Source organism: Ruditapes philippinarum, unplaced genomic scaffold (genome assembly GCF_026571515.1).
Source record: "Ruditapes philippinarum isolate M1 unplaced genomic scaffold, ASM2657151v2 ctg1747_1_1_1_1, whole genome shotgun sequence".
Lineage (NCBI taxonomy): Eukaryota > Metazoa > Mollusca > Bivalvia > Venerida > Veneridae > Ruditapes > Ruditapes philippinarum.
Window position 1 is genome coordinate 248,298 of NW_026862839.1, and position 23,722 is coordinate 272,019.

General features: G+C 33.4%; 2 protein-coding genes across 2 annotated transcripts; one reads left to right on the plus strand and one right to left on the minus strand.

Annotated features, from left to right (window-relative positions):
- The first annotated feature begins 202 nt into the window (after positions 1-202).
- Positions 203-4,181, plus strand: LOC132720358 (mediator of RNA polymerase II transcription subunit 31-A-like). The gene is made up of 4 exons (XM_060704479.1): positions 203-285; positions 1,718-1,798; positions 2,747-2,843; positions 3,885-4,181. Exons 1-4 carry the CDS (start codon positions 237-239, stop codon positions 4,078-4,080), a joined length of 423 nt encoding a protein of 140 aa, XP_060560462.1. The 5' UTR covers positions 203-236; the 3' UTR covers positions 4,081-4,181.
- A 595-nt stretch (positions 4,182-4,776) lies between these two features.
- Positions 4,777-22,607, minus strand: LOC132720360 (peroxisomal acyl-coenzyme A oxidase 3-like). Its single transcript, XM_060704480.1, has 14 exons — positions 22,230-22,607; positions 16,663-16,893; positions 15,937-16,011; positions 15,156-15,245; positions 14,244-14,473; positions 13,797-13,893; positions 13,150-13,332; positions 10,377-10,620; positions 9,632-9,757; positions 8,747-8,857; positions 8,327-8,481; positions 7,627-7,774; positions 6,717-6,871; positions 4,777-6,253 (listed from the first exon to the last, which is right to left on the minus strand). Exons 1-14 carry the CDS (start codon positions 22,455-22,457, stop codon positions 6,134-6,136), a joined length of 2,193 nt encoding a protein of 730 aa, XP_060560463.1. The 5' UTR covers positions 22,458-22,607; the 3' UTR covers positions 4,777-6,133.
- Positions 22,608-23,722: the final 1,115 nt, after the last annotated feature.

Here is a 23,722-nt window from a genome sequence, read left to right on the forward strand (position 1 = left end):
GAAAAACACAGGGCTGTGTGCCAGAAAACTAGAAGGTGGACATGTATTTTTAATTGTTTGCTGTGAGATACATATATATATGTTAAATATGAAATGCATTTATTTCAGGTGTGTGATTACAGACTTGTGTGCGAGGTTTTGATTGTGGCGCAGTCAGTTGTTTGCCGAGAAGCCTTGAAAACTGTGTATTGCCCCCTTTGATCCACACAATTTTGCCGGTTGTTTCGTGTTTTGCAATGGCAACGCCAAGGATGTCGCAGCCTGTATCTGCAAATACATTCACGGGTACATGTTTAAGATAAAAATGTTAACATAACATCAAAATTATCGGCCTCACACTGTTTACAAGTTAAAAAACAACTAGAGTGTAAAGTATTCGGATAGGTATTGATGTCGGACACACTAATTTACAATTTTAGATAATTAACATATTTTAGCATATTTTATGACAAGACTAGATTGCTCTTGGTATCAGACATGTTTGTCAATATTTACTAATAAAGTTTAATTTCTTCACTATTTCTGTCAGGTTGAATTGTGAGAGTGTACTTTTTGAGATACGCAATGTAACACAGTGTTACATTTACCTGTTTGTTAATTAATTAATCTAGAGCCCTACAAATTGTACGCTGGGGTGTTTTATCATATATATGACGTTCCCCCTTCATACTTTTCTCGAAGGGGGAACGTCATATATATAGCGCCTGACCAATTTAATTTTGTAAATACATACTAATAAACTTTTTGCAATTAAATGAAACTTTACTAATTGAAGATTATGTATAGATATTAATTGGCTTTTGTTGGTAAATGTGTTGCTCCAGTTAATATTTAATTAAGTATATGTTAAAGTTTATTAGCGTTTGAAATGATATTTTGTCCAAAAGGATTGCAGTATTTCAAATGAATCGTAACACATTTACTTTGGTAAATCAGCAAACTGTTAATCAGTCTAGGAAATCGCCGCACCTGACCAATAATTTTGTTGATACGTATGTATAAACTTTACTTAGTACATATATAAAAAGTTAAATTGGTCAGGCGCTGCACAGCCGCGCCACCTGAGTTTAATTTTGTAAATACATACTAATAAATTTTAACCAGCTTAGTGTTTTAAATTAATTTTATATACACACGATTTACTAGACTGATTAACAGTTTGTTGATTTACCAACGTAAATGTGTTACGATTCATTTGAAATACTGAATACTGAAATACTACTGGACAAAAAATAATTTCAAACACTAACACGCAATAGTGAAAACAAATGTATAATTATATAATCACCGATAATTTTGTGTGAATGCACGCATCCACTTAAGAGCAATCAATTTACAATGAAATATTATCTGTGAAAACAAATACCGGTATGATGTAAATCAAACATTTTCATAAGGTTAAATTAAAAAAAACCTTATGTTAATCCCTCATAGTCCTTAGCCATTTGATTTTGGAAAAAAATATCACTAAAACTGCTAATTTGGGCATTAGAAAAAGCTGGTTTTAGAAAACTGCATGATTTTGAAGAAAGAAAATATATATTGTGAAGAAGACTTTTATATAAGGTGAAAAATCACTGTATTGTGTCCCAGCTTCAAACATTTATGTGCATGTATATTGAATGTTGTATACTTTCTATTTGAATAACTATCTGATTAAAGAATTATGTATAGTTATAATTATATAATTATAATACTGCTCTTTTTATCTTTTAAGAATCTGAGGAACAGGCAAAACTTCGGTTTCAAACAGAGCTGGAATTTGTACAATGTTTAGCAAACCCAAACTATCTTAACTGTAAGTATTAACAACTATAAAATAGTTCCACTTTTCACTTTCCAATTTTGCCACTGTATTAATGAGGAATATTATCATAACTTAAACTTTTCTTACACATTGATCTGGTCTCAACTTGTACAAATGGTTATATAACAAATGCAAGGTCTTCAGTGGACAACTAGTTTGAAGTTTAAGACTGCTGATTGATGTTATAATTATTTTGCTCAGGGTTTGATTTCCAGTGGGGATGATGAATTTATTAAATTGAGGGAAAAAAGTCATACCAAAATTAAATACATTTAAAGTCACCAGAGTTCTTCCTCCATCAGTGGAAGCTGGGAAGTTGCTAGTTGTCTAGCAGTGTGGGTGTGATTTACAACCTTAAAGGGGCTCCTCTGAGGTCAAAAAGCCTCAAAATATTTACATGTATGTATATTATTTTTTAATTTTTTACATTAAGAAATATACTCGGAATTAAATGAAATATTCGTGTAAGCTGGCATCTCTATAACTACTAAAGGGAATGGATTGAAACTTTACACACTTGTTCTCTGTGATTATCTAACATGATTGGCACAAGTCCCACAACTCTTGATTTGTTTTTTTTTCCATAACTATGCCCCTTTTTTGGCTTAGAAATTCTTGGTAAAGGTTTTGCTTGTAAGCTGGTATCTCCATACTACTGAAGGGTTTGTGCCTTTTTTGGGACAATTTTAATGCATTCATAATGATAAAGCAGTGATTTACTTGATAAAACATCTTAATAACAAGCCTTTGTACCTTTTCGGACAATTTTATGTATTCATATAGGTAAGCATTATTATACTCGATGAAACACCCTTGTGACAACTTTTCGAATGGTCGAGCGTTTCTGTCCTACGACAGTTCTCGTGAAAGTTTATTGTTGCATTTTATTTTTGTGTTTGAATCCAAAATGCATTATTTCTACTGTGTATTTTGTTACAGTTCTAGCCCAGCGTGGTTACTTCAAAGACACAAATTTTATCAACTACCTCAAATATCTCCAGTACTGGAAAGAACCCAAATATGCTAAATATCTGAAGTAAGTAAAGTGACTGGAAGAAAGAAATTAAATTTTTATTTTCCTAAAATAACAAAAAAAAACCTTAAGACACTACTCAGACATGAACCAGAAACTTATTCAATGAAATCTAGAGGGTACTAAGTACTTTTGTATAGTATACTATGATGAGCAGAATAAACGTTTTGCAGGATTTTATCTTTTAAAGATTTGGCAAGAAATGTAATTTTGCAGGATTCTAGGTCTGGGTAAAGTTGATTTGCGCATAGAAATAGGAGAAAACTCCATACATTGCTTGGGAAGTCATGAATAACATGTTTCAAGGATCACATACTTCAGTAGGCATCCTGCTCTTTGATTTTTTTTTGACATGACATTTTCATTGTACAACTCAATGAATATACATAATCATTTATTGTAAATTTATTAATAATACTTGTATATACTGTTAGAAAAATTGTATGCTTAAATTTGGCTCGTAGAAAGTCTTAAAGTTTTATCTTGCATTTTGCTGTCATTAATAAACAATTTTATTATGTAAAATATTAGGAGTTTATAAGTAAAGGGTTTTTGTAACAATGACTAGGTTCTCTTAAATTTTACTTCAACAGAACAAACCTAGTGCATGTGTGATCTTGGCAAATTGGAAAATTCACTAGAGTTGAATGCAAGTTTCTTGTCAGATACTGCTATAAGAAACCTATTGTATCAGACTTATGGATGTAAACTTTGTGTGATTTTTAGCTCAGCTTTTTGAAGAAAAGCAAGGCTGTCTTTTGTTTACCTATGTAAACTATGCATGATTTTTAGCTCCATGTTCTGAAGAAAAGCAGGGCCGGCTTTTGTTTACCTTTTCAGTTAAACTTTTTATTTGAGTTTTCATTTATAGTCATTAACGTCAATACTTAATGGTCATTAACTCAATACATTATATCAAGTTTACTATGCAGTTCCAAGAAAAATAGAGCATGCTGATCCCAGACAGCTCTTGTTAATAATTAAATCATTATTTAATCAAAAACATAGTCATATTACATAATGTTTAATAATCCGTCATTGCAGGTATCCACAAGCTTTACATTTCCTGGAGTTACTACAGTACGAACAATTCAGAAAAGAGTTAGCCAATCAGCAATGTGCGAAGTTTATTGATGATCAGCAGCTTCTGCACTGGCAACATTATCAACGTAAACGTGTACAACTTCTCGGAGCGGAGGCGGAGCATGTACAACAGATGAAGGAAACGAAACCGACATGATACATCAGCAGACATGCTACATGAAAAACGGACACGGGGTTCTGCGACGGTTAAATTTATGACTGAATGACTTAGACAGGATTTTTGTGGTCACTGCCTAGTAGATAAAAACTGAAAAGACAGAGTCAGTGGTACATTGAAAAACTGAAATAAAACAGGCAGGGAATGGATTATTTTTTGTATAATAAGCATCTGGGCTTGGATTTTACACTAGTGTTTTACTCGTCACTCGGCTTCTTTGCCACTTCATTGAATTTAATCATCTAAGCACTGATCATTGAATACCTACATGTACAATGATCTGCTAACGAGTATGTGAATTTCCATACTTGTGAAATATTCCAAACGGTGCCATGTAAAATAATGTACTTTTGAAAAATAATGATGCATTCTATTTGGCTTGTTTCAACTTTGTTACACAACAAAGTTAGCATCTTTTGTCAAATTAATGGACAAAATTTTCTGGAGCGTTATTATAAACATCTACATTGGCATTATAATGTATCAAACAACAATTTATTTCTTCATTATCATGTATTTCATAATCATCATCATCATCACCGCAATCATCATCATCATCATCATAATATTACTGTATCAACTGTTGTATATTGAATATTTTTCAATATTTTTTTTGTATTTACAAATGAAAAAAGAAAAAAAGAAAAGAGAATAAAAAGCTAGAAAAACAAAAGGTATTTTATAATCATTTTATTATTGATTTTTATCACAGTACACACACAGCAAATAATTTAAAATTAGTAAAATGTAAAAAAAAAGAACAACATCTGATAAATTCAAATCTGTCTAGATTTGAACCTGCAGCAATCAGTGGCAAGTGGTTTGAAATCAGGGACCTTAACCACTCGAACACAGACACCCGTAGCTTTTACTGTAACAACTTTGTATATATATGAAAAATAACAGCAACATCTTGATCACTCTTGTGTGAATGAAGCTTAAAGTTTTTACCCTTGTATAAGAGAGGAAAAACTCAAATTTGCCATGTTCCAGATACGTCTATTATAGCATTTCTGTAGATTGTAAATATGAAGATAATTACATGTAACTTGTATATTTCAACTTTACAGATATAATACTGCCTGTTTGTTACATTGCTCTTCATTGGATAATCCTAACATTTGTATAAACTAAATTATACATGGCTACTGAAATTTATGTATTAATTTTCAATTTTTTCCTCCAAAATAAATTATACTGTATTTTAAAATTGTAATATTTCCTTTTTCTGACAGATTATAAGGCTGTTTTGTTTTTTTAATGTTTCTTTGCAATATAACCCTAGCCTCACAACTTTGGTTATATAGCTTAAAACTGTTTACACATGGCCATATAACCTGTAAAAAGTCTAAATGACTAATTATAACTATGCATTAGAAAAATTTACTTATATTAATGATTGATTTTATCCAACTGACCTTTCATACACTATTTTTTTTACACAAAAATTCCACATCTGAATCACCAGTAGAGAGAATTTAAACAACAGCATCTGATGTTTCAGACTACATCATTATGAATAAATATTACTCATTAATCAATACTCGTAATAACATTATTTGAATATTGTTTCAATATAAAGTCTAAAATTCTGAAAAATAAATCCTAAAATATGTCATTGTATTTCTTTTTCAGCATGATTCATTAGATATAAACAATTAACATAAATGATAAATCAAGTTCATTTCTATTTGATAGTGTTAAGAACCATATGCATACAAATAACCAGATTTGAGCACACCTCCCTGACACACAGAAATTCAAAAACAAATAATTATACCACATTACCTTGTACATACAGAATTTCTGATAAAAATTCACAAATTGTGTACAGTAATGTTACTAGATAGATAAATTCTTAGAATACACGTATATTATCAGACACTTGCAATATTTTTACATTAAACCTTTCACACAGTGAAAAACAAAAGAAAACAATGTATCAAAAAGTCATCATCTATTTCTGAAAGCACATGGAATGTCTCAAAATTAATTTATTCAAATGTATGAATTTTTTATTCCTGAAAAAGTTTTATAGCTTGGATTTTCTTAGACTTCCTACGTCCGGTTTGTTAACAAAATCTTGCCACCAGTCGGCTCTTTCTAAGGCTTTGTCACCTTGGAGCATGGCTCCATATAGGTTCTTGTAGATCTGTAAGAATAAAAGAAATGTATAAGAAAGAAGACAGTACATGTAAGTCAAATATAAAATATAGGCAATTACGCTTCATTACGTTCAATACAATTACATTTAACTCTTTCACATAGCCCAAGACTGGTATATACAGGTAAATATTTTTCTTCGTCAGGTTTTATGTCACACCAACACAGTATAGTTTTAACTTTCCAGCTTTACTGGTGGAAAAATACCTAAGGATAAGGATCCCTTCTGTTCATTATTTCAGGCACAATGGGCACCTGAGAAAAACCATTTACATTCCGTAATCTAGCTGGATAGCTTTCTTACATGAAATAATTCTAAGATTCTTCCGCAGCTCAAACCTACAGCTGTGAGAGGCAAGTGGCTTGAAGTCAACAACCTTTACCACGTGGCTCCTAGTTTTGTATTCTACAGCTCATCAAAACAATACAATGTTTGATGTAGTATACTATACCTGTCCATCTGACAAGCCGATCGGGGAGTTGAGGATGAAATCTGGAGGTGCTACAGCATCCACGAGTGCCACAGCATCACCCTTAAGTTCACCACATAGTGTGAGTATAGCTTCTTGTATCATAGAAGGTACTGATGGACCACTTATATAACCTCCTGTAATGTTGTTATATTATTCCTTTATTACAATCATTTACATGAATATTCCAAATCTTTACATGAAAATTTTACGGAGTGTATGAATATTCCAAATAGTTACAAAATTACATGAATATAGTAGAATTTTTAAAATAGTTACATGAATATTGTATAGTATTTACACAAATATTCAAAATATTTACAAAAGTGTTACGGATATTTATACGAATTATCCAGAATAGCTGAATCGGGAATAATTCAAAAATTCACATGAACTATTCTAGTCATTTACATAAGTATGTATAATTACTTTCATTTCAATCATTTACATAGGTATTTTCCAGTCATTTACATAAAATTGGCAATCATTTTTTAAACATTTCCTCGAATATTTTGCTAATCATGAATACCATTCATAACTGCTTAGGTTATTTACATCAATTTTTCTTTAAATTCATACATTCTGATGCACAAATTTTTCTACATCAGTTTTGTCACGTTTGCATGTAACTTTTACATGGGGACTGATAAACTGATTTCACACCTGCATAAGGTATTCTAAGCATTGTGTGGACAATCTGAAATCTTTATTTAAAATTTACTATTGTTTTTTGTGTCGTTTAGGAGGGATTTTACAAAACTTTACATTGATGAGGAGGACCTATGCAGTAAATAAAACTAATGTTTTCCAATATTCTTAAACTCATCTCAAATATATGGCCTAAATTGTTTGCTAAAAAGAATATTTATAGCCAATGTCAGCATGACCTTACCTTGATACAATGCTGTAAGATGTTTTTCTAGCCTCCACAGACCGAAGAGTGAGCAAAGTTTTGTAAGAACAGTTCTGATTGGCTGAGAGGCCAATTCACCATCTTTCCCTTCTTGTATCAACTTCCAGAACCTTTCAATGGCAGTGTGCTACAAAAATAACAAAAAAAGGATCAATCAGACCATTGTGATAGCAGTCACAAATTAAGTCATCACAATTTTCTTCAATATTCCCCAAAAATATCAGCTTGTGTTATTTAACATTGGCATTTTCGTTTTGGTTAAATTTTAACAAGTCATATAAATGGTAAGAGTTTTTTTCCATGGTTTTCTAGCTTAACTTGTGGAATAATATGTCAGCTGCTGCTACCACCTTTATTTCAGTCACGAGCCCGCACCCAAGTAGAACCACCATCCTAGTTGAATAGATTGCTTACTGCAAATAATCAAAGTGATGTCTCTTGCAGGGTTTAAACTTACAGTTCAAGGGTGCATGTGCTTAAAAGCCAGTGTCCGTAACCATTAAATAACAGAGATCCCTGTCCCTCTGTATGGTATACCCATGGAGACCATACTTAAATCTTGCATAAATAAAATGCATAAATACCTAAAACATTGTATCGTTTCTTGATTTTGCTTTACTAGCAACACATTTCTTAAAGCATTACTTTCAAACACCAATAGAAGGAAAGGTTTATATACCTCTATATAGGCTAGAGAAAGTGTTCTGCAGTAGTAAACTTGGCTGTTATTTCTGGCGGCAAAACTGTCCTGCCCGGCTGCCACCTGCTTTTGCAGACGCTGCGCGCTGTCAACTAGCAGACGACACACCAACCATTTGTATGCATCCAGTATAACTGAATGAGAAAGAGATATCAAAATTATAGGCAGTTAAGAAGTAAAATTTGTCCAGGGATAAACATGTAATATTCAAATAACTAAGTAAACATTTTATGGGTACAGAACAGAATAAAACAGATAAAACATAATTGTTCATTACCTATACATTTATTAGAACTTATATATTTGCTTTAATGAAACAGACAAATGTTTACATGTAACAACTGTGCTTTTAAATCTCTTTAAACTTTGAAGAAATTCGAGCAATAAATTATAAGTTACCTGGTGGTTGCATACAATCTTGAACATTTCTAGCGGAGAACTTGGTTTTCAGTATGCTTTCATAGTTGTCAATAAAATCAACACTTTTTAATGGGGCCTCTATTTTTGTGCCTGAAATTGAGAAAAAAAGATCATAAAAATGGACTTTACTTGTTCAATATGGTTTCCCACCAGTTTTAACAGTATTTCAGTCAAAATCTTTGGCATGCAATTACAAAACAATATCAATACCGTACTATCAATACCAATAGCGATGGAGAAGAGGTTGCAAATAAAAATAAAATTGTAGTCAATAAAATCATCATAGGAAACTTTATGCATTGCCTAAGATTCAACCTCAGTCATCTGTACTGTCAATTTAGCATATTCTACTGATCTTTTGAAGTTAAAAGTGATACAAACATTATAATTTAACATTAATTCATTTATACATTATACATTAATACATTTCATACAGATCCTAGTATAGAAAAGTGTTATGAAGTGAGTCAATGGTAAGCTTTTAAAAATTCTAGGATGAGTTTTAATTAAAGTCCATACAAAATACAATACAATAAATGTAGAGAGTGTAACTATTTATCGTTTGATATTTATAAATCCCCCCCAAAAATTAACTAGACACATTTGTCAGTCTATCTACAGAAAGCATAACAATGGGAAGGACAAAGACAAACATGCCCACCCATTTCCACTCTTAAAGAAGTTGGGGGGGGGGGCTAAAAATGACAAAATCCCTTTTGAAAACACCAATTTTAAAATGAAATATTACTTATAACGTTCCTCTGATGGCCTCGTTTTAAATCAAAAGTGGAGAAATATATACAGGTATATTGAAAATTAGTTACATACATGTAATGCAATGAAAATGTATATTTTAAGACAAACCTTGTTTTCTCTTTCCTTCCAACAAAGATAGCAGATAGTTGCTGGTTTGTTGTAGAATAACATTGTTATCTCCCTCATACGTACAATTAGGGTCATTATCATCACGTAGTTCACCAAATCTATTCACTGTAAATAAAGTTAGAGTCATTATCATCAAGTAGTTCACCAAGTGAATAACATTTCCCTTAGTATTTTTAATCTTAAGTGTGAAATTCTGAAATATTAATCCTCACATATGTCCAATATATCTTTTTAAGCACGATTCATAAAAATCATATCTGTTTCAGTCAAAAAAATGTTCTTATATTGTTGAAATGATGCAATTTTAATGGTAAATCGTATCTACAAAAAAAACCCACTTCATCAGTTAGAATATTATTTGCCCTTGAGGTGTACCTGTATATAGAATGGAGCAAAATTCTTAACTAAAAATACATTTTCATATCTAGTCATAAAAATAATCATAGTACGGGGTATACAAAAAATTAAGATTAACAAATTATATGTATTTGCACAAGAATTAAAAACAACTGAAATCAAATTGTCACAAAATGTTTTCTGACAATATAACATCTCTGAAAACCAAAACCCCAACTTCCAAAGACCAAAATTCTTCAAATGAAGGTCAAATCACCAAAACCTGACAATATGCTTCAGAGCCCTTGATGACAATACTTTCAGAAATGTATGAGTTGGGCAGGGGATACATTAATGCTAGAATTTATGAAGAATAATAAAAAATCACCTTTGAAATAACCATGGCCACCACAGCACTCCCTGCATTCTTGTATGGCACCCTGGGCCAGCCAGCTGGCCAGAGGTTTACTTGCGCATGACATTGCGTGAATCTCACGTCCCATTAAAGCCTGGTGTTCACTTTTATCACCCATCATCAGGCCGATGCGTATGTTCACAAAATCCATGAATATTGACACATGAAAATGTTCCATCACATATGTTGCTGCCAAATAGGGCAGAAGTCGCCATTGCTGAAAATGTAAACAATTTGATAAAAGTGGAGAAAAATATTCATAATAAGTTGATGATCATATGTATTAGTATTGAGACTGCATGGATATGAGGGATGATCAAAAATTAACCGGACTTTGTAAATGATTCTTAACCTGTTAAATGAATTAACATAACAATACACGGAAAATAAATCGAAATCTATCCCCTAAATGATACAAAAAATACCAACAAGAAATATTAACAAAGAAAAAAGTTATGCAGTTATTGGCACGGACATGTAAAGCAATGTGGCGCACGGTATAACTTTAAAATTGACGTTAACGACGTCACAAGCGTATTGTCCTTAATGGATCAGATTTTTACTCATTCACGGAGTAGGCCAAAATATGTTGTACAGTCATGTTATTGATGCGGCGGATCCACTGCCTATATATATTTCTGTACAAGTGGGTATCATATTGTATTGTAATAGAATGAATGGTGATAAAGAGCTCCTGTAATGACGCAAACTTCCGTTATTTCCTTCTGTAACTTGATTGTTGAAAAAATCGCACATGCAATTAACTATATTATGTTTAACAAATAATGTAAAATAATGTTTCTGAATGATAATGTATCATACATACGAAAAAATAACAGAATAATACAACTATGATGGCATATTTTGAAATCTAAATGTGCCATATTGTAAAAAACACGCAGCATAAAACGCCTGATGTCAAAGCGAATTTACACACTGTGCCAGGTGTGCGTTACCACGGTTTTTGAATTCGCTGTTACGGACAAGCTATTTGTGTTGTCAAATTAGATAAAGCATCAGTTTACAGGTATTGTTTTCCGATTAAGTGTCATATATAACAATAAGTGATAGGATGAAAATTCTTCAATTGCCAGTCACAGTCCGGTTTATTTTTGATCATCCCTCGTACAAATTGGTACAGAGAAATCAGAAATGCATGGGACATTCACAATAAAAGGAATAGGGACATTTTCATAAATTTCTTTATCACATACACATGCCAGTTTTGCGACTCCGTACATATATTTTGTGGTGACTTCATTTACGTTATAAAAACATAGCTTAAAGACGTGCTTAATGTAAGCGTTACACTATAGGCACGTCAATAAAAAATGACTCTTTTGCACTTTAAACAGGCTTTATACAGTTTTTTACAGCCAAAGGCTCACATAACATAATTTCATTCAACTCACTCAATAAATACAGTATTGAACCTACACTCATTCAATATCCTCTTTATCTTGTCTTAATATCATTCAGATTATTTTAAAAGATCTGCTATTGGGTTATTCTGATCTGAAATAAAAGAGATTATTTTCCATAGGATATGCTTTATAACCCAGATGGCTTATTGCATTGGTACAATTACCAGTTTATATTTATTTCATAGATTAATCCACGTAGATAACAAGAAACATGGCAATGCCACGAAACCAGGTTTTCAATTATCACCATTGTAGATAAATATGTTGTAGTTGAAATACAAATACAAGCAACAAACAATGTAACTATGTGCAATGTAAATCATGAATAATGTAGGAGGAATTGCGCAGAGAAGAAGTGCTCACTAAATATTCTGTAAAAGGAAAAAAAAACAAAGTGCCATAATTAGGTCAAATATTATCCAATCACAAAACCCCGACAATATGCACCAGGGCACTTGATGACAAAGCTTCTGTGAAAGTTTGGTCAAAATCTGTTGAGAAATGTAGGAGGAGTTGCGCACAGAAGAAATTGTTCACTATATATTCTATATTAGGAAAAAAAACAAAGGGCCATAATTAGGTCAAATATTATCCAATCACAAAACCCCCAACAATATGCACCAGGGCACTTGATGACAAAGCTTCTGTGAAAGTTTGGTCAAAATCTGTTGAGAAATGTAGGAGGAGTTGCGCACAGAAGAAATTGTTCACTATATATTCTATATAAGGAAAAAAAACAAAGGGCCATAATTAGGTCAAATATTATCCAATCACAAAACCCCGACAATATGCACCAGGGCACTTGATGACAAAGCTTCTGTGAAAGTTTGGTCAAAATCCGTTGAGAAATGTAGGAGGAGTTGTGCACAGAAGAAATTGTTCACTATATATTCTAGATAAGGAAAAAAAACAAAGGGCCATAATTACGTCAAATATTATCCAATCACAAAACCCAGACAACATGCCCCAGGGCACTTGTTGACAAAGCTTCTGTGAAAGTTTGGTCAAAATCCGTTGAGAAATGTAGGAGGAGTTGCGCACAGAAGAAATTGTTCACTATATATTCTAGATAAGGAAAAAAAACAAAGGGCCATAATTAGGTCAAATATTATCCAATCACAAAACCCAGACAATATGCGCCAGGGCACTTAATGACAAAGCTTCTGTGAAAGTTTGGTCAAAATCCGTTGAGAAATGTAGGAGGAGTTGCGCACAGAAGAAATTGTTAACGCCCGCCCGCCCATCCGCCCGCTGACATACCTCAATCTAATAACCAGTTTTTTCCTTTGGAAAACCTGGTTAAAAACAGAAACATGTAGTACCTGTAACTGATATTCTAACACTGGTATTTCTTCTCCGCCCTCGGGTCCAAATTGTCTTCTCACAGCAGAATATCGTATTGCTATGGGGACGGCCAATTTCAGGTTACATGCACCCATTCCTGTTATGCCAACTCTACCACCAGACAGAGCTCCCAGAGAAGCACCAAATCTCTTATTGGGATCCTACAAAATGTTGCAAAAGTGACAATGTAAACATGAGATACTGAGCCCTGTTAAAATATAACTGATGTGTATCTGGATGGGATTTAAGTCACACCAACAGTGTTAAGGTTTATATATGGCAATTTTCCAGATTAACCATCGTCGATTACCCAATGTATATATTCCATATAAACATAAGTATGATGGAGAAACAACTCAGATGCCCCTTTGTGCATTATTTCGAGCATGAGTGGGCACCTTGGTAGAACCACAGGCTTTCTATAAGGTATTATTAGCCACGATACTCCCATGAAAGAATCCAAAGTCCCTGTCAAAAAAAACAACCCCACAGTTGTGAGTGACATGATATTTAAAGTAAGCAACTTGTACCTCTTGACCATATAGGACCCTGGTTATAAATGATGTAATATGTATACAAGTAAGGCAGAATATGATTATATGAATCCAAAATGGTATACATGTACCTTGAAAGGTGTAACATACTGTCCCTCTGGTGTAACATCACCCGTCTTGTTCAACAAGTTTTCTCTAGGAATTCTGTATTTGTTGAATGATAGGAAACTGTAACATAGAATAGTAAAAGTCAACACGTTTTCCTATAAAACATGCTAAGTTAGCTATTCTCAATGCATTATAGGGAAAAAAGCACCAGGATAATGCAATATTCTGTAAGTTCTTTAAGTTTACAAAGAGATGTATCACAATTATGATCCCTAACTTGAAGACATGTTTAAAGTTTAAAAGAATATTTTCAGTGATTCCTTTTTATTAATAGGAAATTATGCAGCTAGATTGCGAAATGTTGATGGTTCTACTTTGATGCTTCCATGTTCCTGAAATAATGCATGAAAGGGGCACCTGAGCTTTAAAGTTTTCTTGTGATTTATTCTTACAAGAAAAACATATTTTACCCATTGTCAAGACCATTCTGCCCTAATTTTTCTCCCATATCTCCCACCATCACACCTGGCAGAGTTCGGAGGTTTTCATCTCGAATCGGCACCACAAAAGAATGAAGACCATGGCATTTACCATCTGCTGTATAAAGTTGGGCATACACAATAGAATGTGTGGCAGTTTTCCCCATATTTCCTGACCATATCTTACATGCTTCAAAATCAGGGGTGTTCAATTCAAACTCCTGAAAAATTCAGAAAAATGTAAAATTCATGCTACAACTACATACAAAGGCTAACACAATTGTTGCGAACAATTGCATACTTCAAAAAAAAAAAAATTGGGGTGCTCCATTTAAACTCTTTTAAATTTTCAAAACTTGTGAATACTTTAACACTACATTTTCTTAGAGTGTATTATGCCATATACATGTATTATAATATCTTCAATATCTCTTATAGATCCTGATATATTCATATTTACAAGAGTAACATATCTTTATCAAAGATAATAATTCAGTACTTATGCTAGACATATTAATTACATGTTAAATAATAGGAAAGCTAAAAAAAAAATCTAAAGAAAGCAAACTTTTAAAACACAATCTTTTCTTTCCTTCCTTAAATTGGTCTGCTGAGTATTGTATTGACTATTGAAATGACTATTTTTATTGCAAATTAGATTTCCAAAAATTCAAAAACACTATAAATATATTCCTAATTTGGCTGTTGCTGCATCCTCCCCATCCCCTATTTCCCCAATTTTACACTTGACAAAACTGTTCCTAAAAAGGTATTTAAACAAATTGGCATGTCTTGTCAAAGAAGAAAAGACTGTATAAACTTCCAACTTTTTTGCAGTAATGAAGCATCTAACTAAGAAATAAGAAACATAGTTACAACTACAAGAAATATAAATTATAATACCTGTGCTTTTGGATCATATTTTGCAGTTGTCCTCATAGCTTTTGTGTTACTCCCATGACTCAGTTCCGTCAGAGCAAAGCAGCCAAAATTCTGCAAAAATAAAAACCATAAAAATAGGGACACAGTCCAAAAGTCTAAAGCATGTATCATGTACTTTTAAGAGTTTAAAATTGAGTACCTCTCAAGCAGGGGCTAGGTGTCGTGAGGGATGTTGCACATTTTCATTATCCCTCATGTACAGTCTTTCAAACAGAGTCTGCAATTTTCATGTAATTTTGTTGTGATTAACCCTTTACTTCATGAGCATATTGTGAAAAATGGCCATTTTCATTGAAAAGCCTCCTGTTACAAGTTCAAACTGCTATGAAACTATGAAAAATGCTTCAATACTGATGAAACTTGGCACAAATGTTGACTGGACCATAGCCTCTGTAACAGCATGCTCAATCTTAAATTTTCTGTTACCAAGGCAACGGGGGGTGGGGGACGTCTTAAATTTGCCAAAATCATCAAAACTGATTTCAAAGTGCTGCAACTTCTCAATGGATTGAGATGGAGTGAAAGGCTTTTCAGCTTAGAATACACGTAACCTTATGATCGACCTGAGGCCATTTTTAGTCTATCACATCCAAAATTTTCTTGGCGATGAGGGGCTGCTGCCCCCCTTCATCCCCCCCAAAACAACATTTCCCAAACGCAAACAGTGTTTGGGGCCTAAATAGGAGAATATTTCACTGTTTGAGGCCTGCTGCTTACAAAAATATGACAAAAATCAATATACCTCAAACTTTTTGTTTCTTTCAACAAACTCTAAGTGCCTTTTGGACCCTGTAGACATCACAGTTCCTCCAAACATCTGCAAATAGGTAAATAACATTCACATTAAAATACTAAAAAATATATCAATTTCTGGTAATATAAAAGATAATAAAAGATTAGATCTTTTTTGTTGTAAAATAGAAACATCATCTTCAGGTGATACATATCAAGACTGTATTTTTTTATTCAGTGTACTGTAATTAATATAAAATTCTTTCTGTTAAGAATACTTGTCAAAATTAGTATTTAATCTCAATTTGTGTTTATTTCTCCTTAAATCATTTTACAATTTGGACTTTTAGTCGTAGATAAGAAATATTTATTATTCATGTTCAGAACCTAACACTTTATAGATTATGTTTGTTTGATTGGGTTTTACATCACACCGACACAGTGTAGGTCAAATGACGATGTTCCAGCTTTACTGGTGAAGGAAGGCCTCAGGTGCCCTTCCGTGCAGTATTTCAGGCACAAGCAGGCACCTCAATAGAACCACCTTACCCTACGTTACATATGCTAGCTGGATAGCCTCCTCTCATGAAAGAATCCAATGTCCCTGTCGGGATTTGAACCCACAGCAGTGAGAGGCAAGTGGTTTGAAGTCAACTACTTTAACTACTAGGCCACGGACGCCCCCACATTATAGATTAAAAGTTACCGTCCAAAAGACAAATTAGATATAAAATACCTCTGTGTTGAGCTGATATTTGGCACAAAGGGACCAATCATACATCCCTAGACAGTCTGTCATAATTTGGTGTTTTAATGGGTTTTGAAAAATATCATCATCTGTCAAAAAGTCATATTCAAAAAGTTTCTTTGCTCGTTTGAAATTCAACTCCCTTTGTTTCTCCAAAGGTAAAGTTTCCTTGCTTTTGTGGTATAGTGGGTCTTTCTGGAGTGTTGTCCACACAGTATTCTGAAAATTGCCAACATTTTGTCAAAAAGATCAAGTTTAATGCATGATGAACCAAATTCATACATACACGTACCCAGGGTTGACTGTAAAACTTTATTTCATATATAAAGTTACTGCAGTTTTGCGGTCAACCCTCGATTCTACAATTGTGTCCATAGGACACAGTTGATTGATATATGGACACTGATGCCCCAACATTCCTCTGTTAGATGCCAGTCTATGGACGGACAGTGTGACAGAGGGACAAGGGCATATAGGTTTGATAAATTCTGTGCATCTCTCCACTGACACTACAACATTCTTTTTCACTGATGAATCCAGCCTCAAAGCCAAGTATAAATTTATCAAACAAATTTATACATCAATCAAGTTGAATATGTATGAATTCATTAAGGTGGACTGTGGATTAATATAACTTTATAACACAACACAATACAACATACAAATCTATAAATACATATTGTATAAATCTAATTGCACATGTGTATCTTACAGTCAATATATGAAATCTTCTCTTCAGTTTTCAGAGTGTTTACCGCAACAACAACAACAATATGTATGAAGAAGACTTCAGTCAGTCTCTGGATGTTCATTTAAGACTAAAATGACCCTGAAGACTGTGGCAAGCTCAACAGATGTGCTGTCAAGGGTAACCTACCCTTTTCCTTACTGACAACATCATTATTTAAGGAAGCCAATGGTTTGTCAACTTGGCAAGGAATCAAAATTGAGGAGGATTCAACAAAAGTCAACTAGGACTGTACAGCATAGCCATATTTCCAGCCACCCAGATAGGGGGATTTGGCTTTAAAAAGCAGGGGATTTGGACCAAAAGTAGGGGGATTTTTAAACAAGCACAAACCAGTCGTAATCTTAAAACGATGCAAACATATAATTAAATTTCCCCCATTTTATTATGAAAATGAACATTTCTACAAGATCATTTGATATTTTCAAGTTTTAACATACATGACTGTGAAGGAATAATATGTAAACAATTGAAAATAAACATAGGTACTTTAAATATTTGATGTAAATAAAACAAGAATCCCTGTAAAACAAATATAATTAATTGCATGTATATCATATAAAATACATTTTTATATCAGATATATATTGAATCATTTTAGTACAAATAAACTTGAATTTGATGCATTCAAAATCATTAAAATAAATATACTTTAACAGCCAAAGTTTTTTCTCTTTAAATGAAAGGTATCAACATTTTCACGGAGAGTTTTTGTAGCCATAGAAAGGTGAAATAAAAAAAATGCTGCCTTAAAAATTTTCCGTTGACACTTCATAAACAGTAATAAAAAAAAATCTGACACAAATCTTAATCCCGTTTACTCAGGTCATTAGGTACGTCACCTCAATTTGTTAACACACATTGATTGCCTCATGTTTACCAATTATGGTAGTAGGGAGTCTAGACGCTATGTCACTTGATACCTGTATGTACATGTAAACTGTGTAATTGATGCAGGGTTGTGTAAAGGTTTTTTGGAGTGTGCTGACTACTGGATAATAATGGGCTTTATTTATAGGGGAAGTCAAAATCATGGTCCGCGAGGCGGCCCTGGGCTTTAGCTTGCCGGGCTATAGATTACATGTGAATATTTAAAAGGAAATCAAATAAAAATCAATTAAAAAATATAAGGAATTCTATACCTATCAATGAAATTTTCAGTGTCAGTTCTAGTTGGGCGCCGCCTTTTTCAAAGTAACTTAATTATAACAGACGAGGTATTCCGATAACAGACAATCATAACTTTTCAGATTAATAATAATCATTGAGTGTTCTGAATGAAAACGGAAGCATGCATGAAATACCAAATGAAACCTTTAAAACAGAAAAATAAAAGATTTTTTTAACTGACATCCCCATTCATAGGCTTTCCCTTGTTTCATATTATGGGCATAATAATGAAATGTATTAGATCTACAATTTCTTTCAAAGAGTTCATTTTGAGGCTTTACCTAATCCATATTTCTTGTACCAGTTTATTGACAGACCAACTCGATACGTGCACGGTCAGTCATCAAATATTCTAGATTTGTGTTTAACTGACAAGCCAGAAATCGTAAATTCCATTCATTATTGCAGTAACTTAGGAGCGAGTGACCATGTTTCTTTGTTTATCTCTATTGACTGTGATGCCAGCTATGTTGCTTCAAATACTGTAAAGAGGAATTATCATAAAGGTGACTATGAGGCAATTAGGCTTGAATTGTCTAATACAAATTGGGAAATTATCGATAACATGTCTACAAATGAAAGTTACACGTTTTTCTCTGACAAAATTTGTGAATGTGTAGAAAAATATGTACCCATTGTGAATCCAAAAAAGATGAAAAAAAGTAAATGGATGGATAGTGATTGTATGAAATCTGTTAAAAGGAAATATAAAAAATGGCAAACTTATGTGCATACAAGAAATAGGAGAGATTTTGACATATACTGTAAGGCTAGGAATGATTGTACAAAAACTGTCAGGAATGCAAAAAGAAAGTTTGAAAAATCTATTGCTGAAAATATGAATGTAAATTCTAAGGCTTTTTGGGGATACATAAGGGAGAGAACTAAAAGTAGGTCAGGTATTTCTGATTTGAAGGATAGTAATGGGATCATTGTCGATAGTGATTCAGGAAAAGCAAATTTATTAAATGAATTTTTTGCATCTGTTTTTGTGGAAGAGCCTGCAGGACTATTGCCCATATTTGACGCAAGGTATAATGATACTCCTGTATCAAAACTAGTGGTTGACAGTGAAACAGTTTTAAAACAGCTGAGAACTTTAAATGTTAACAAATCCATGGGTCCTGATGCTTGTCACCCTCGTATTCTACAAGAAGCTTGCCAACAGTTGAGTGATCCCTTGTGTAAAATTTTTAACAAGTCGTTTGAAACAGGAGATGTACCCACATTATGGAAAGAAGCTAATATTAGTGCACTATATAAAAACAAAGGAGAAAAAAGTGATCCTTCCAATTATAGACCTGTATCCCTTACTTGTGTTCCAAGTAAATTGTGCGAAAAATCTGTTAGGAATGTTATTATGCAACATATGAACGCAAACAAGTTATTTTCAAATTGTCAGTTTGGATTTCGGGAAAAACGTAGTTGTATTCTGCAATTATTGGATGTACTTGATGATTTCGTAAAAAACTTTGATGCAAGTTTACAGACTGATGTTGTGTACCTTGATATTAAAAAGGCTTTTGACTCTGTTCCACACAGACGACTTATTTTGAAAATGAAATCATATGGCTTTAACGATGAAATTCTGAGGTGGGTCGAAAAATTTCTGTCCGGTCGTAAACAACGTGTTGTAATTAATGGCAACTTCTCGGATTGGCAACCCGTGTCGTCAGGAATCCCCCAGGGCTCTGTACTTGGACCTGTACTGTTCATCTTATACATGAATGATATGCCTGACAGCCTTGAATCATATTGTAAACTTTTTGCTGACGATAGTAAGATTTACTTACCAATTAGTTCACCAAATGACCAACAAGTAATTCAAAAAGACTTGATGAAATTATGTGACTGGAGTGACAAGTGGCTGTTACAATTTTCCGTGCCAAAATGTAAGTTTATACAGTATGGTAATGTTAAACATAAATATGTATATCACATGAGAGACAGTAAAAAACAAACTATTGAAATTCCAATATGCACAGAAGAAAAAGACAGGGGTGCGGAATTACTATGCCCGACTTGCCCGACTCGGGACTTTTTGCCGGCGGACAAGTAGATTTTCACGTAGCGGTTGTCCGCGGGCAAGTGAATTTCTGAGCCAGAAAATTAAAGCAAAATGCCAAAATTCTTACATAAAATTGATAACGAACGTTAATTTTTATCCCAATAATGTTTAATCCGTATTTAATATGCGTAAAATTAAATTATAAACTACCTCCCTCAGCATGAATAAATCGATGTAAATAAATGCTATTTTCCCCCGTATGAGGCCTCTCGCTATTCTTGGAATAGGTCGTATCGAGGCAACCAACCGGTGCTTTAGTAAATGATGCCCATTGTGAAGGTCGCGTTGTAAAGTTATTTTGGTACGAAATGGACAAATTTGTCGTTCGTTCTGGTGGTGCAAAGCTGCCTGAAACACCCAAAGAACCAGAAAAGCGTAAATCTAAAGCCCAAAGAGACAAGGAATATGACCGTAAACGCATGCGTGTGTTTAAAGATAGCTGGTTTAACGATTTTTCTTGGCTAAGAAAGGAAGATCATTCGGACAAACTTTTTTGTCATATTTGTAGAATGTACCCATGATTCTATTGACAATATGTTCACATACACAATAAAACAGTTCTGTTTAAATAATGTTTGCTTTCAACTCTTGTATAATTGTTCATTTATAACTGTACAAACATGGTAGTAGTTATGAAAATGTTTAGAAAAAATGTTTGTCTAATAAAGCCATTGAAATAAACCTGTTTTTCACTGTTTATTTGGGCAAGTCAACTTCACCTGCGGACAAGTAGAAATTTCAGTCCAACTTGTCCGTGGGCAAGTGGAAAAAAATCAAATTTCCACACCCCTGAAAGACCTCGGAATCACTTTTGAAAGTTCGTTAAAGTTTAATAAACATGTTGCAAGTGTGGTAAATAGATGTAACAGACTCATTGGTTTAATTAAGAGATCTTTTCAATTTATGAATAAGAAACTTTTTATAACACTGTACAAAAGTTTGGTACGATCCATCATTGACTACGGGTGCATTGTTTGGTTCCCAAGTACGAAGAAAAATAGCCAACTCATTGAGAATATTCAGAGACGTGCAACTCGTATAGTTCCAGAGTTAAAAGGACTTTCTTATTCTGAAAGACTGAAAGAACTTAATCTCCCAACGATGCTGTATAGGAGAAAACGGTATGATATGATTGAGTTGTATAAACTAATTAATGGTCTAGAAGATTTTGACTGTGAAAAGTTACTCTCGTTTAATGACAATCCCACTAGGGGGCACATATATCGCCTCAACAAACCCCGTTGTGTAAAATCTATACGCTTAAATGCTTTTCCTGCTCGTGCAATCGACAAATGGAATGACCTGGACGAAACGATAGTTTGTAGCAATAGTGTTAACTCATTCAAATGTAAATTGGATAAAGCATGGCAGAATCAAAGGTTTGACCTGGAAGATATATATTCCTAGACGCGTACTTTTCCGCGTGATTTTTTCAACCGGAAGCGGAACACCAAATGTAAACATGAGATCGAGGGAGTCAACAAGCACAGAAGTGCTTACAATACTCCAAGGAAACAGTAAACAGTAAACATATCATTGTATAAAAACTATAACCGGAATCCATCCTACCTTAAATTTAAGAATGTCCTCTCCTTCAAGGAACATTTTCATTTCCTTCCAATTAAATGATGAATTTTGTCTGTATACATCGAGTGGACCTTTAGCAAAGTCTCTCATGATTTCGAGACTGTTTACGTCCTGATGCTCGTCTGCCTCCGTTCCAGGAACGACCACCGAAGGGTCTAAACCATGCTTCGAAACGTTATTTCCAACTATTTTAAAACTTTTCCGGCTCATGGTTGTCTGAAATTATGAAACAGAGTGAACATTTACCAACCTATGTCACATGAGTGAAAAAATGCACGTATAATTGTTTATTTATCAAAATTTTGATAACAAAGTACAAAGTTTTCTATCACAGGAAGTTGATACTACTTCATATCTCCATTGAGGAGAGTCGTAAGAAAAGAATAAAGTAAGATATCCGGTAATTACGGGATATGTGAATTCGTTGGCACCCCGAGTCGGATATCTTTTTTAAATGTATATACAAAGAACTGTTCAAAAGATGTGCGCCGTTATTGATCCCTAGCTCAAATGTTTAACTTTTCGGAAAACATAACAATGCTAAAGATAGGTAAACGCCCATGTCGATGGTTCAACTTAAAAATATAAAACCAGAGATTTAGATAACATGTTATCTATGTCTATAATAAAAGCAACCTCATTTTTAGTTTAGAGATTGGTGTGAATTAAGGTCTTAAATTGGCTATTAATTAATTCTTGTTTCAAATCATTTTTGAAAAGGTGACACGAAAATGTTTGGTGGACTCAGAAGCCAACAAATCAGGCTTGCAAAGGTCTCCCTCCGCATAAAAAGTGACAAGTATTGTTTATCCTACACTTAGATGGTTTAATAAATGCAAATTCTAATTGTTTTAAATGTGACAAAATGTTGAAAGATGAGTTTAATAAACATACATGTAAAAAGTGTATTTTTTTGCTTATTTTAAATCATGATAGGTGTTCATAGTCGTATATAACCTTATACCCATTAGAATATCAATTTTATTGAATTAAATCAGTGGTGGCATGTTGTTTGATGTTGCGAAATAATGTAAAGTTATCTACAGGCTAAAGCCCAACATTGTTAATTGACACACAAATAAGTAAGCAATTATGAACGCTTCTTTTGAACTTTAAGCACAATATATTTATAGACTCACACAAATCGCCAACTGAAAAAGCGACCATGCCATACTGGCCTCTGCGGGCTTTTTCCTTTGTATATTATATTGCCGTAAAAACAAACCTCCAAACTATTATTATGGCTAATTCGCAAAGGAATCAGACAAATGGTTTTCGGACAGTGAGCTATAGAAAATGGTGCTATTTTTACTAAAACCCGAATACTATGTTTACAGAAAGAACAAATTGCCAACCAAAAAAGTGACCATGTCATGCAGGCCTCTGACGGTCACATTCATTTGTAACTTACATTGCCGAAACAACGAACATCTAAACTATAGTTAAAGCTAATTGACCAATTGTTGTTGTTTTTT